The sequence below is a fragment of the Chamaea fasciata genome, unplaced genomic scaffold, assembly GCF_029207755.1.
Source record: "Chamaea fasciata isolate MVZ Bird 193981 ecotype frontalis unplaced genomic scaffold, bChaFas1.0.hap1 SCAF_1, whole genome shotgun sequence".
Classification (NCBI taxonomy): domain Eukaryota; kingdom Metazoa; phylum Chordata; class Aves; order Passeriformes; family Sylviidae; genus Chamaea; species Chamaea fasciata.
Window position 1 is genome coordinate 56,571,565 of NW_027094086.1, and position 16,233 is coordinate 56,587,797.

The 16,233-nt window shown below is 36.5% G+C and overlaps 1 protein-coding gene across 1 annotated transcript in view; it reads left to right on the plus strand.

The window, feature by feature from the left end:
- DOK6 (docking protein 6) overlaps positions 1-16,233 on the plus strand; it is a 253,368-nt gene that overhangs the window by 96,013 nt on the left and 141,122 nt on the right. The window contains exon 2 of the mRNA XM_066184309.1: positions 127-234. Coding sequence (XP_066040406.1) covers positions 127-234 — 108 coding nt within the window. The remainder of the gene's footprint in view (positions 1-126; positions 235-16,233) is intronic.

Below are 16,233 nucleotides of genomic sequence, written 5' to 3' on the forward strand. Positions count from 1 at the left end.
TAAGACACTGTCATTTTAAAATTTCTTCCTAAGTTCTGTAATTTCTTCAGTTCTGTAACTGAATATATTTGTAATACTGTCCAGCTTTAAAGAAAAACTAATAGAATCCATTGATTTTGTTCACAGATTTTTAGGCGTTGTTGGTTGGTTTTCAAGAAGGCTTCCAGTAAAGGACCCAGGAGGCTAGAAAAATTTCCAGATGAGAAGGCAGCATATTTCAGGAACTTTCACAAGGTAAGTCATGCCTTTCACATGAACTGAAGCGTTGCCTGTTTACCACTCTTCCTTGGGAAAAGTGTGTTCTTGCTATGTCTGGTTTGCAAACAATACAGTGAAAGCCTTTGTTGAAAACCTAATCCTGGCAATAAAAGCAGAGTAAAACATCCATAAGCCTCAGTGATGCAGGTGAGATATCACACTGTTTTCTTTCCAGATCAGCACAAAACTCTCAATGTATGTGAAGCAACAGAATATTTTTTTAGCTAAACACTCATAGTTTGGAAACGTGTAATATTGGCTGCCTATTCAAATATTTAATCAGTAGTTGTTAGCTAAGTATTAAACAAATTCTGAAAATGCTTAATGCCTCAGTTGTAATGGTGACACTTTTCAAATGAGTAAGGTTTTCCCCAGAACTCAAGATTTACAAGCCCTTTTCACAAAAAAGGGGTTTTAACAATAAATAATCAGGACTCACTGAATGAGATACTCCCTGCTTTCTCTATCACTCAGTCTTCTGTGATGGGAAACAATATTTGAGCATGAGTTCTTCTTTCTGTCTCATGAGTTACTGTTATCAGTCTGTGAGTAGACTTCATGTTGCCTAATCCTAAACAGGGCAGGGATCTTTGCTTGTACTATTGTCTTCCATCAAGTCACCGTTAGCTTTATGACATATTAATGTTAGATATTCCATTAAACCTGTCAAGTTGAAACACAAACATGACTTAACCAAGGGCCACAGAGCAAGCAGTAAAAAAAGTGTGAACGTAAGCGTAGATCTCTTGAAGGCTGGTGTGATGTTTTTTACCATAAAACTACAGTTTTGCCTTCAAGTTCCAGTAGCTAGGCTGCTCTACCATGGGTCACCTGTGGGGTCACAAGTCCTGCCAGCAAACCATCACCAGCATGAGCTTCTCTCTCCATGTGTCCATAGGCCAGGAGCCTGCTCCAACGTAGGCTTCTGATGTGGCTACTGCTCTTTAGCCAGGCTTTGGGGAAGCTTTTGTGTTGTTATCTTCTAATTCTTTTTTGAGCCTTTTATGCCTGTAGCATACTTGATGTGTTAAAGGACTCAGAAAAACTTTTTATGTTGCTTGTCAACTGTCATCATTGTAGAAAATTAATATGAAATGCAGGAATTCTTTGAGAAGCTAAGAAAGTAGCGTAGATACCGATGCAGCTGCATGTTGTAGTATTGGTGGAAGAGGCACCCTTTGCAAATGGAAAAGAGGGGTGTTATTCTTTGCCATCTGTTTTTTCCCCTCTTATTCCCCTCTGTGAGGATAGGCAGAAAAGAGAAAGAAATGGATACTCTTTCTTATTTAAAAAGATAATGTGTTTCTGGCTGTAGAGAAAGAGGAAATGTATCTGTTCACTTGGATTGTATCCATTTTCAAATTAAGCCATGAAATCATTTCTGAAGGTATATTATCACAAAATAGAAACCCAGAATCTTATTCTCTGGCTTGATTTTTTTCCCCAGGATATTTTATTATTTTCTAGTGATTATTCTCTTAAATTTCCTCCATTCTGATAAATAAAATAGTGATGAAGTAGATGTGCACGCATTGTGAATAGTCATCATGACTATTGAGGGAACAGTGCAGGTCGTTATAGGATCAAATATAGTTATTTGTTTGCTGGTGTTGGATGAAAATACCGTGGTTTTCTTTCTTTTTTTTTTTTTTCCTAGAGCTGTTTATTGGTTCATTATATTTTGAAGTTGTTCAAAATGCATATTAATCTCTAGTCCGTGCAAACTCTTAGCCCTGTCTTGAAATTCTCCATTTCCTTTCTCACTCACAAAACTTAAAGAGGGCTAATGGTATGAGAAGTTGAAGATTAACTCTGAACACTGAAAATCAATTTTAAAAAGTATTAAATATTGAAGAACTGAGACTTGGTACTTCTAAAGAAAGATTAAAATATAAGTTGCAAGCCTGACTCCTTATGAAAGGACAACACGCATAAAGCGACAAAAGGCTCTGTTTACTTGCTAATATTCATGTAAGACTATATATATCAACCCTGAGATCCTCTTTCCTATACAACTTTCTTTGTAAGTATTGGAAGAGGCTGGTGTAGCAAAGTTACTCAGAATACACTGTTTCTCCAGCAACTTATGTCCTTCAGACTTTCAGATCAGTCTAGGTTACCTTGAGAGAAGGCCTAAGAGTAGCACAGAGTTAGATTGTAATGTACAAATTTTTTTTAGCTTTTTTTATACAGAGATATAGGAGAAAATTTTACATCTCAAGTGGAAATATACCAAAAATTAATGTCTCTGATTTATCTGTGTTCAAATCAATATTCAGGATCACAAACAATACCCTGATATAAGTAACTCATCAAAGTTTCCACTTTTCTATGTTTGAGCTTGAAATGAGGCTCAAATGAAATTCCTCTTTAAAGTAATTTACCAAGATGACTATATATCCCCTATACTTACGTAATAAACTTGTGTACTGGGCAATATGATTTTATAGAAGGGGCTAAATGAAGGAAAAAAACCCAGAACTGAAAACACAAAGCTAAGATAATTAAAAATGGAGATTTTTCTGGTTTGAAATATGCTAAATAAATAGTCATTAATGAGTAAAAAAGCTGCTCTTTTTAGAACAGTGATTCCCCTTCACCCCCCCTCACCCACCCCCAGTATCCAGACTATGTATGAGTTTATTTGCTATTCTGTAATTCTGTAAATTGCTGTTGTGCATTGCTTTGGTGTTGGGTTTTTTTTACTACTAATTTTCTTACTATAAATAACAGTAATGGCATTAGTCCTAGACAAGTGCCTCCTAACAGCAACAGTGCAAATTACATTCATTAGCCAAAACGTGACCTCATCTCTTCCTTGTAGTTTCTGGTATCAAATTAAAACTTCTCATTACTGTAAATTTAGATCATTGCACTCTTGCTCAGGTAAGTTTATAGCTTAGCTGTTCTGTTTTCCCTTGAACATTCATTTTGGAGGTTGTGCAGAACAGCAGTATTGACTCCCATTGCCCCCTCCAAAGAGGGGATAAAATGGCAATAGCCCTGCATCCATGCCAGGGCTGGGTATGTTTTTGGTAGCCATCCCTGCATGAGCAGAAAAGACCAAAAAACAGACACCACAGCTTTACCAACTTAAAAGAGAGCATAAATAAACAAGATTTCTTATTTCTGTAATGGAAGATACAAGGTATAAAAAGTGAATTTTTCATGCTTTGGAGACATACTGATCAGGCAGTACCAGTGCCTGTAACCCATTAGAAGAGGCTTTCTAGGAGCATTACAGCAAGTCAACATGGTTAAGTAGCAACACGAAGATTACTAGAAATGAGAGATCAAATATTCACACCTCGACTGTATTCAAATGACCTAGAAAAAACATTATACTGTTGGCCAATTAATTGTTAAAGCAGAATTAGAAAGAGCAAAGTAGAGTTTGAAGAGCAACTAACCAGAACAGATTCTGACCCATCAGGATCAAATATGTTGCTAAAGACCCCAGAGGATGAAGCAAATGTGCAAGGAAGAGAGTAGAAATAAGCACTTTTACATTGGCTGTGCTGTGGAGAAAAATGGCATGGTCTGGTGTGGGTATGCAAGGCGGGGAGGTTCTGTAGACATATCTTTGTGTTATAAACTTGATCATAGGTGCCTCAGACCCAGCTACACAGAGAACTGACTTAATCAAGAGCCCAAATGCCACTTAAGGATGATATAGCTGAATTACTAATGGTAGTCCATAAACACCAAAATGGGAATCAACAAATAAGGATTCTTCCATTCCTTGTAAAATTTCCAGTTCTATTCATGCATGCTTCCTCTTCACTTACTACTTAAATAGCCCTCACATGAAGTGAAGGTGTTGGGAGTTGGGTGTGTTCCTGATAAGATAGAGCTGTCTTGGAGAAAGACAAGCTTGAATCTGTCAGTACTACTGTGCTTACCCTTTAAATAAGTAAATGACTGACATCTGGCACTGAGATCAAAACTTACTGATTGAATTCCCCCCCAATATGAGAGATTGTTGTGTTAAGATTGCATAAACAACAACTATCTCTAAGGTTTTGAATTTTAACTTAGCAAGATTAAAGTAGGATAAGATTTTTAGATTTATGTTATTTGTTTTTCCTGTAATTATGTCTGATTATGATGTGCTTTATATAAATCTGCAAATGCAAAAGGAAATAAATTGCAAAACATTTTAGCAATAACTTCTGATAGTCAAAAATGTATATGGGACAGATGGTGTTAAGCACATTATATAATGTGTCCACAAAAATAGATAATAATCAAGAAAAAGAACAGCAGTAGCCTTCCAACTGTAGTTTATGGGATTAAATTTGTGACCAGGGCCACACAATGTTAGATACCTTATAATTTAATTTCATAACTTGTTTTTCCTGAAGAAACATGTGGAATGCAATCCCAGTGATTTATGGCAAGTTTTTGCATCAGCTGCAGCAGCTTCTTGAACACTTCTTGGCACATGTGGGCACAAACGCGCACCCAGATTGTCCTGTTTGGTAAGAGGAAGGAGGGGACAGGTTCTCTTTGTTCAGTAACACACAGTATGCAGGAGCAATAGGATATTTATTCTTCTACAGCATAGTTCCCAGTCTCTACCTTAAACCATGAGGTGTTTATTCAGGATAAATAAATTCCTGGTAACTTTGAAAACCACTGAATTTTGCCACAGTCGTATATGTGCTAGCTCCTACAATTCTCAAATGTAATTACAGCCCTGAAAGGAAAAATAAAAATACTTATATATGGTAGCATTATCATAATCATAATCATTAGAACTTCTCTCTCATTGTTTCCACTTACTTGCCTTTGCATTTTTCTAGTTTGTTGTTTTCCTTCATGTTCTCTAGCCATTGTCAAGTAGCCTAAATAAAGATTCTTATTGCTAAAGAAATGTGAAGTAGCCTACTGTCTATTCTAGTTTAGTCCAAGAGTTCTGCTTTACTGTGGAGAATTTCAGATTCTTGTGTTGCTCATGTTCACTACAAAGCAGAAGTTGTGCACATTTCCTTATGGACTTCTCTAATCTGGCATGTTACTATTATTTCTCATGATACTGCATTGTTTCCCAGCTGCAAAGATGTTCTTAAAAAGAAAGGTGGACAGCCACCAAAATGTGTTAGGCCTAATTCTTGTGATTTTTGTTATAAGATATATTAAAATACTTGATTTGCCTCTAAATTTAAATGTTATTTGAATTCCCCTACTGCAATTTTTTTTCTTGATACAATTGTTATGCTGTCTGTTTTTCAAAATCTCAAATTAAAACCTGCCTATTTTTTTCTGTGCTGACCATTCTGCTTCTACTATTTTTTAGCTGATCTATGGTTCCTCAAAAAGTCTTTATTTTCTCATCCGGTTAAATTCACTAAAAAAATCATATTTGAGGGAAGCTAAATAGGAACACCTTATAAAGATCTGGTCATATTCACAGATGTTTGCTTTGAAAACCATCCCAGATTTAGAACACTTCTTCCTTTCCCTCTTCTCCCCTTATTAAATATGGTAATTTTTTTTTTTCCCAGAACATCTTTCAAAAAAATTCAAAATAGTGATCTCAATGTTGTATTTTCTAATGAACCCAACAGTGTGTGTGTGACTATGTTAGTTTTGAATAATGTGTTTCAAGTTTTTATCTGCAAATAATGATTAATTCAAGCATTTTTTTGAGCTCTTTGCTCTTTGATGTTGAAAGAGGTGCCCAAATGTATTTTGTGTGGTTTTTACATCCCTATTTTGCTAAGTCTTCCAGAGCAGAGATAACTAAGTCTTCCTGAAAACTAAATCCTTATTTTTCCTCATTTTGACATGTAATTATCTTCAAATGTTTGCTTACATCCCTTTCAAGTAATCTTGTAGCAAAATCGTGTGGCTGGTATAGGAAGGTTATGAAGGACCTTGCTTCCATGGGCTGCTATTACTCAGCCAATGAAATTAAAATGAAACCTATTTAAATGAATAACTGTTCGCAAAATAGCTACAGTTCTGTCACCAAACAAAAAAATTTGCAGTAATTATCAGATGCCTCTTAAAATGTAGAAGTACTTGAACATCATGATTGTTCAAAGTAAGCATTCCATGTACCAGAAAGCAAATTGCAGGAATAATTGGAGCTGTGCTGGTAATAAAGCTGTTAATAGAGTCTGAGCACATCAAAGGGCAGCATACAAACTAATAAAACAAAATCTTTTTCGACAAAGATTGTATCAAGACAATAATCTTCTCTCCTTAACAATGTAATGAAGAAATCTAGAGGCTGGGCATGCCGACATGACTTTGAAGTCCTAAAAATATGGACCTAAAATGCATAAGTGATCCTATTAGTCCCTTCCTTTATCCATTCATCCGTCTAAACCTTTAGGCCACAAGGTATTATTTTGAAGTGGAAATTCACAGGTTAAATAACGAAGCAGTGTCAATGTGTGGTGTTGAATTCCTCAAAAGTGGCATCAGTGGCTCAATCTAAGTATCAAGGAGGGAGATAACAGTAGGAAAATTAAAGATAGTCTTTACTTGTAACACAAATCAACACCATTACCTGTTAGTGGTGGCTCTTATATGAAGATCCATGTACACTTTAGTAGTTAAGTGTGTGTATAGTTTGGCAGCAAAAGGGACACTCTTACAAATCAGTTATTCAAATAAAAGAATATATTCCCATTATATTAAGTATTAAAAGGAGATGAAAGACCAAACCTTTTACTTGGAAAGAAATAAGACTGGATAGGGGAGCAGTGTTTTTTAAACATTTCAGCAGGAGGAGAAAAAAAAATATAATGTAAAACTTCCAAAATGTCATTGTGCCACAGAACAACCCAGGACCTCTGGACCCCATCTAGTACAATCCCCTGCTCAAAGCAGCATCAGTCAGATCACATGACATGGCCATGTCCAGTTGTGTATTGAATATCTCCAGGACTGGAGGCTCCATGACCTCTAGAAAGCTAAATAAGAAATCCTTCACCTGAGCCAGACCTGTAATACTGTGTCTAATTCTGATCCCCTCACTGTTCTTTTCAAGATGGGAAAAGACTCCAGAGAGTGTCAGTGAGGAAGTTGGAGGTTGGAGAACTAAAGGAGCTCGGTTTGAACTAGTGAGGAAAGAAGACCTGGGGGCAACTTATCACAGCCTTCCAATTTTGTTAAGGTGGCTGAGGTGCTCTCCAGGATCCTCAGGGGAAGGACAAGAGGCAATGGGCAGAAGTTGCTTCAGGGGAAATTAGCTTGACACAAGGCATAAAAAAAAAATAGCCAACTGATGTTTAGAACAATTAAATGTAAGAGCAGGCTAAGCAGAGAGGTGAGTATTTCTTCACTGGAAACCCTGAAGGCCTAGCTTGGCAAGGTCCTTTGTAACCTGATTGAAGAGCTTCCTTTCACGGTGGATCAGATGATCTCCAGGGTTTCCATCCAACACAGACTTTTCTGTGAACTGGGAAGTTTACGTCACTAAAGTCGCTACTATAGCTCTTGGTATATCTCTGTGCTGCATGTATTGTGTCAAACTGGTCTTGCCCTCTCCTGAGTATATTTCAGTGGTGGAAAAAATATACTTAATCTTCCTAGTGTGTCTTTAAACAGTCTCAGGAGAACTTTTCTTTGAACTGCTCTAGTGTTATTGTTTTACAGTAGAGGATATGATGATCTATGTGTCAGTTACGTGTATTCTGCTTTTGCCATGGAAATCTAGCCATGTTTTGACAAAGTTCAAAGCCTTGCAAATCTGCATTTTGTGCATAATTTTTGGAAGCACTTCTGACTTTGACAGCTAAAATGTTTCATGTAATTTGTAAAGCTTTGAAAATGATGGAAATTCAGATAATTTTCTCCCTTGAGTAATGGAGCACGTTTTCCCCAGTTCATTCAGGGCTAAAGACCGGTATTCATTGTAAGAACTACTTATCATTTTTATAGACTAGTTCATGGTCAGGTGTTTGAGGTGAGATCATGGAGCCATTGTCTATATGCATATCCTCTGGAACTTGGTCACATGGATAGGAAAATTATTGAATTAAAATTTAAGAGACTAAATAGACCAAAGGTTAGAGCATGGGAGAAAAATAAAGTAATATATGTTCTGGCACACTATGAAGCACCTTATCCTTTGGATAGCTGTGAGAAACACCAAGGTCAATGGAAAGCTGGCTGCTCAAATAATTACTATGAGAAATGCTGAAGCAGAGAATGGGGCAGGGAGATTTTGAAGAAAATAGATATTACTAAAAGTAATAAATCTATTTTAATTGACTGCACAAAGCCAGGGAGACTGGTGTAGAGATAACAATCCCAACAATGAGAGGGAGGTGAACAAACAAGCAAAGAGCATGGACATAGTCTGTCACTTCAGCTCAGCTATACCTGGTAAAAAAAGTCTGTGCAGCAGGACAGGTGCACATTAACAGAAAGCAAGGAGAGATTGTTCAGGTTTTTACTCCCAAGTAAATTGCTCTCCAATAACACTACCTCATTTGTTCCAGCAGCTGGGAGATATTCATTCTCAGACATAGCCCAGGAGAGGCCAGTTGCGAAATAAGAAGAGCATGTGTTTGGAAGAGAGGGTTTCAGTAGCAGGGACCCTAATGAAGCTGGGGGATAGGCACTTAGGAGGAGAGAGACTGGAATTGAGGTCTCTGAAGCAGGTCCTTCTTGGTTCTTGGGGGGGAAATCAAGAAGAAAGAATTGAGCTAGAATATAAAACAGCTGGGCTTGCTGTGGAGATTTGCACTAACCAAACTCTCCTTTTTAATGCAAGTGAAAAGCGAAATCTGGATATCTTAAATTCAAATCAAAAATTTAAAGTATTTTTTTTTACTTTCTTTTGTTTTCACCATGCAATTCCTTGTTTCTTCCTTGGCAATATAATCCACATGTCTCAGAAGCAAGGAAGGTGTAAAAGAAACTAATATTTGTGAAACCATCTGTGTGAAATATACTTGTGTGATGACCAATACAGAAGAACCTTGAGAAGCCAGGTCATACCATTAAGTCAGAAAAACATTTTGAATTTATGACAGTCAAACAAATTTATAAAGCCTCTACTTAGCAGAATGGTATACATCTTTTATTCTGACTGTGGTATAAACAGTTATAGAAAATCAAATCCAATCATATATTTATGACAATGTGTATCATGATATGTGTAGAACAGGTGCCAATAAACATAAAGGTATTTATTTATCATAAGATACAGGGTAGGAAGGCCATAAATCAGATGCAGTGGGTTGGGTCCACTGCCATAAACAACAGGAAAATGGTAAACTAGGGCTATGGAAGTAACAGTCAAAGTAATATTGAGGTCTCCCTTTCTTAGCCTTCAGCACTTGACTCTGCATTTGCATTTTTTTACAATATTTTGTGCATCTATTTTCACTATTCAAGTGTAGAAAGTATGTATGCTACACAGATAATAAAAGTTCATGATGAAAGTTAAAGACCTAATTATCTAGACTGCTGTTTATAACACTAGTAAAAAAATATGTTATGTGAGGATTTTTTTTCCCAATGACAAGTTTCCCTTGAAGCCACTCTGAATTACGTGTATGTTTTGCTGGGGAATCTTTACCATATTGCTGTGGAAATGGGAAGTGGCGTGGACCCTTCTGCAGTCACTATAAAAGGATACGGACAGGTACAAACAGCAGGTTGTGGTGTATGAGGGAGGAGCAACAGGTGTGTCTCTGTAATTTGTTTTCTCTTAATAAAGGGAGATGGAATAAAATGTCTTATGAGTACTAAGTTTCATTTAAAGTTTTGGTTTACTTGGAGTAAGGCAAGTTTTGCAATGTAAATAAAGAGCAATTTATTATGAAAATTAGCACAAAACTATCTAATTTTTACTTCTTCATAGAGGGAAATTTGAAATTCAAATTACGGGCTGATGAAGGTTATTAAAAATGCATTAGACTTGAAAATGTAGCTGCATGTAATTGTCATAATAGATACTCAAAATTAATTTATCCCCAATGACAATTAAGCTAAAAGAATTTTCAAATTATCAGCTAACAAACTTCAGTTAATTTTAGAAACAAATAAAATGAAAACATTTCAAAAAGTTTGTAAGAAATCAAAACTATTTTTAAATAATCCTAAAAGAAGTGTTACTTTTCTGTTTAGAATCATTCCTTTTCTTCTCTTGCAAATTCCTTCAATCTTGCAATTTTCTTTCACCTCAGTTTCTCTCTATTGAATTTTTCTCTCTTATACCTTTTTCTCGCAGAGAAGTCTGGACTACTTTGAGTGTATGTGTACACACTCATGCACAGGCATGGACTGGATTTAGATTAAACTAAACTCATTCATTTTCTCTCTATACCTGGTAGTTTTCATCTAGCTGATGCATTTTCCTGCTGAGCATCTAGGGATCTCATAGGTAGTCTGGTGCTATTAATACTTCCTTAAGAATATCTGAAGTGCCTATAATATATCGATTTATATTTCAGAACAGCAGAAAAATGCAAGTTTTGGACTTGTTGGATTGGGATGGAAGTTATTTTTAAAGACGCTGAGGCATATTAACAGCCTTTAAAAATCAAAAGAGCGGAATGTTTTTCTAAATAACACTACTTTTGGGGTGGGGTGTGCACACATTAATGTTTTCTGAAAACAAGACAAACCAGAAACTCTTGGCTAGTGGATATGTCTGTGGTTGTGCTTGTAGATGTGCACACATGGGCTTTCACCACTTGCTGTTGTCCATGGCCAGCAGTGTGCCTGAACCCCCAGCTGATTTCTGTGCTTTGTGTGTGTATTCCTCCCCTTTGGCATAAGGTGAGAAAGCCAAGAGTAAGGAATTCTAAGACAATGACTTCTCTTTTCCTGGCTAATGTAATTTTTTTTTTTTTTTTCTGAATATACCTCTGGATAGTTCAGCAGATACTCAGCATCTGAGAGGTCCTTAAAATCTGCATCATGAGTTTGTTCTCAACTGTGATTTTTTCCCCTGTGATTGTAACATTAGAGGTAAGCCAGCCTTTGTCACCTGCTTCTGACCCCAGTCTCCCCCATGGTTTCAAGATTTGGCTAAAGGGAGCTACAGCTGAAATTAAAGGCTTTCACAGATTGAAACAGATAGGAAGTGGAATTACACCTGGGGCTTGGCTACTGGCATCATGTACAGCATAGATACAGGCATAATAATTTGTGTGCATTGAAAGCCTACAGTTACGTGGATCCTCTAACACTCCTGACCCAGTTTCTCAATGCTGTGAGAGATTTCCTGGTTAGGGTTTTAACTTGCAGTTTAGCAGGAAGAATTATATATACACATGACTTACTACATTCAAGTGATTACTGCATGTAAGTGATTTGTTTTCAAATTTAGCCTATGTTAATAAACACTTCTTTTTAATTGAGCTGTTCTAACAAGACAATTTTGGAAACTAATGCAAGTCAGCTGATTTAAGTAAATTGAGAGGAAAATTGGAAGGAAGTTTTGGAAAAGTATGTTTCTCCTTTTCTTTCTACTCAAAGACCAGTAACATATTCCTTTTAATTAACTAATACCTTTGGGTCAAAAATAGAACAGATCTGGACATAATCATGTACTTTGGGGATGATAAAAGTGAAAACTGGAAACAGTTTCTAACTGTCCAGTGTATTTTAGTCGCCTCACAAAGATATTAACACTCATCTAATGATCTAATTTTCATAGTGAAATACTGTATAAATATTGTTTGCATGCCTACAAACTCTAGAAGGAAATTTGATATTGAAAACATTTTTTTTAAATGCAGCTGAAATTTGAAAGAATAATTGGGAAGCCTATTTTATTTCCATTGTTAATCATCTTCCCCCTCTGCCATCTCTCTCTAGCATGGTGTTTTTTTCAAGTGTGCACCTGGGTTGCAAATTAGAAAATTTGTGTTGTTGTAGCATTAATGCATTACTTAAAATTTTGTTAACACTCACTTTTACAGAAAACTGTATTTTTTTCCCTTTTATTTTAATGCATACACAGTAGCCTGGTAGTCAGATTTCTCTTCAAAATGAAAGGTTAGACTGGGAAACATATTTCAAAGGATCTTTAGGATAGCAAGGAAATGGGGTTGAGGAGAACTGGGATTTCTGTTCTGCAAATGACTGTCTGTACAACCGCCCTGTGAAGTGTGAATGCATTTTTTTCCAGTATGTATTTAAAAATCCTTATTAAAATGTTTATTAAGGAAATAGGTCCATGTACACATGAACTCATCAGGTTTTAACTATTGCTTTCAAATGCCAGGCTACCAGCCAGAACCAGAATGATCCCAGTGGGCTGGTTGATTTTACGGTTTAGGCAACAGCTCAATCCTGACAGTATTATAGCAGCACGGCTTGAGAGAAAGTAACTTGGCTTGGAAAAATTCCTAAGTCTTTGTCTAGTAAAGGCAGCTGATATGACTTTAATATGCTTACTCTACCCTGGTAGGTTTGATTTACTAACACTGTCAACCAATTTAGCATTTCAAGTGGCATAACAAAAGCCAGCTGGAGAGATTATTTTCCATCCTTAATTTTTAGATTTCATTGAGACAAAATTAGGAGTTTGCCTATGTGGTAATCAATCAATTATAAAAACTATGAAACTGGGTACCCAGGCTGTAGCCCATATAAAAGTCAGATGTTCTAATGTTTAGAAATAGTGAAAACTTAAAAAATGGAAAGAAGTTTTCTTTCTTTAAAATTTTGAGCCTGCTCTGCCTTTCTCCTAATCCTAATCTCAACCCCATGATCTTTATTTTGATTGGATTTCCCCCCTCATCTGCTCCAGTTATAGCAGAGGAAGATGAATAGATAATTTTCATGAGTTCACTGGCATTTTACAGCTGTAAATAGTAATAATTTTTCTTTCTCTTACATTTATTTAGATTTTGAGAAATTAAAATCATTATTTTATTTTGTATTCAGTCTAAACTTGTATAATGTCATCTAGGTTTTCTAAAAATGCTGAAAAATTCAAGCATTCATTTTTTGAAATCTCAGTTTTATCTGGAGGATAAGAAGGAATTATTCATTATCCTTCTATTATCAGATCTACACATATTTCTTCCCATCAAAGTTTTCTTTTTTTTCCCTGATATTACTGCCTTATACTTAGCCTGATTTATTTTAAATATAGTCATTAATTCTGATGAGTTTTGGCGTTCTTTATTTTTATGATGTACTTTTTCAGTTAACAGGCAAGATTCTTACTGTTGTTATAGGTGTGGTTTCCTTTTAGTACTTAGGGGAATGAACTTTAACTTGGTTTCTTAACTTCTGGTTAAGAAGTTTCTTAAACACTTACTCCTGAAATAGCAGCTGGAGACCTGCCCTAGAGGCATAATGTAGAGATTGATATGTCAGTCCTTGGCAAAAGACTTGGAGAGTGTTGTTGCCATAACAACTCATATTCCAAGGGTAAGTTCACATGCAGAGATGGGGAAAACTCCTCTGTTCTCTATCTGAATTGTTTTTGCTCTTTTATAATCCATTCTTTCACTTCTCTGATCTTGGGATTTCTCTTCTCCCTTATTATGTTCCTCTTGTAATCTTGTGGTTTAAGATTTTCTATTCTTTCATGAAATAGACGTTTCTTTCTTTTTTTTTTTTTCCCTGTCTCTTAGTACATTTTAACTTTAAGTCCTGTTCTCCAGTCTCTTGCATCTCCTTTTCCTATTACTGATTTTGTGCAAGATATGCGGATATCATGGAAATGTGTTTCAACTTAAGTACTCTGAATGGCCTAATCCCATAAGGGTTTGCCCAAACCCACAAAGGTCCAAATATCCTTGCAGGGCTGTTAGCATCCCTTTCTTAGACTCAGAAGTTATTTCTTATGAAGAGTTCTCTTGTCCAACTCCTGCTCACAGTGGAGCCACTTCTGAGGTCCAAGGTCTGAGCAAACATGGTTGCCCAGGGTGATGTCCAGGTGAGTCTCCAAGGATGGAGATTGCAGAACCTTCCTGGGATGCCTGTCCCACTGCCAGACTGTCTTCATTGTGGAAACATTACTTCTCATATGCAGTCTGAACATCTCTTGTCTCAAATTATGCCCATCTTCCTCCCTCCAGGCACAGCTGTGAAGAGCTTGGCTCCATCTCCTCCATAACTTCCCTGCTGGCACTGGGGGGACTGCAGTTAGATGCCCCCAAAGCCATCCCTGCTGCAGGATGGAGCAGCTACTGCCTTCACCCTCTCCCCTCGACAGGGGAAGTGGTCCAGCTCTGACTGTCCTGGGGACCCTCTGCTGAACTCACTTTGTCATATCAATTTCATTGGAGTCCCAAAACTGGGCAGAGTATTGTAGATGTGATCTAATGAATACTGAGGAAAAAAAAAAAAAAATCACATCCCTTGATTTATGGCCTGTGCTTCCATTAATACAACCATTTCCCCAGTCCCAAAGGTCTTCATGTTTTTCAGGCAGCACACTGCCTTTTCTAAAGAGCCCAAATCACATCCAGCTCCATCCAAAGCTATAACAAAACTTCTACTCTGTGGCAATTGGATTTAGCAATGTCGAAGGAGCCACTGCTAGCTGCAGATAGTATGACTAAAAGCTGAGCTGGAGGCAGGAGTTTAAATTCTTTGAGATCCTGTCTGTGGTCCTTTAATCTGTAATGAGCAACATGCCCCGTTCTCCTTTTTCAGACTGGAAGCAGCATACTGGTACTTCCTTTGCCCTTTTCTTGCTGTGATAGTTGACATTGCCCTTGCTTTTTATATCACTCTCTTATTGTTGCCATGCTGTTTCTGGTTTGGGGTGGTTTTTTACTGCCTGGATGTCACTTACTGGAGTTCCTGCCCCTTGCCCCTGTGTTGGCTTTTGCTCTGTCACATCACTGCTTGCGTGGTATTACACAACAGATGGTCCTATGCGGGCCATTATTAAGAAATAAGAGGATAAATGATTGCATTTTATAGTTCTTTCTTCTGCTTCTGTTTTGCCTAGTTAGAACTTAAATGACAGGAAGGTAGTGTGCAATGCAAAACAGAAACCCATTTATGTAAATTCAGACCTTTTCCTCTGCCCAGGCAATTTCCAGAACTCTGCACTGTGGAAATAACATTCAGTAGATGGAACTGCAGAATCATTTTGCTCCCAGTTTCATATGGGAGCCACATGTTTGGAAGAATTCAAATAAGATATAACCCAGAATGGAGGACTTAAATTTTATTCATGATTTTTGTGGTTTTCATCTCTTTTGGACCACCTTTCTTGTTTACTGTGGAATTGTAATTTTTGTGGTGATGCAAATATAATAAGTGATTTGGAAATAATATTTCTGTAATTGTGGAAAAGTTATCTCATCTATTTAGATGTACAGTTTGAGCACCAGACCCCACAATGTGTTATATATGTACAAACTTTACATTTCCATGTGATACAAAAGGCAATCCTAGATCTTCAGCTGCATGACTAGACCAGATTTTTAGTACAAGAAGCAAACAAAAAATATCCAGTGTATGTCAATAGTGAAGTTTTGTAGATTAAAGAAAAAGTGTATTGAATTGTTCATAAAATCCTTCCTCTTTGAAAGAAATAAATATACTTTCAAAGAAAGTAATCAGAAAAGAGGAAAATTACATTTACTGTTAAGAAGCAATGCATCTGTTAAGATGACCCTTTGTTTCAATTGTCTTTTGGAATTTTATAGCTTTTCACATTTAAGCATAGCTAAGATACTGAAATGATAACAAAACACCAAAATATTTTTAAGGATAGGTGTTTTAAGATGCACTAACAGTTACAGTTTCATAATATAAAATATTTTGCTAGTATAATTAAATTGTGATCTTGTAGTTATTTCCTGTTATTTACTTTAGTAACAAATGTTCTTTCAAAAAGAAGGCTTCAGGTTGATAGACAGGCAAGGGCTAAACTGTTTTTAGAGAGACCAGAAATTTGTTACTAGAAATCTATTATCTGATCTTTTCTGGCTAGACAGAGGTTACTGACCACTTCAAAGCCTGTGTGTGCTGTTCAGAGATTTTATTTCCCATATAACAATCCTAAATAATTTCCTTGTTCAT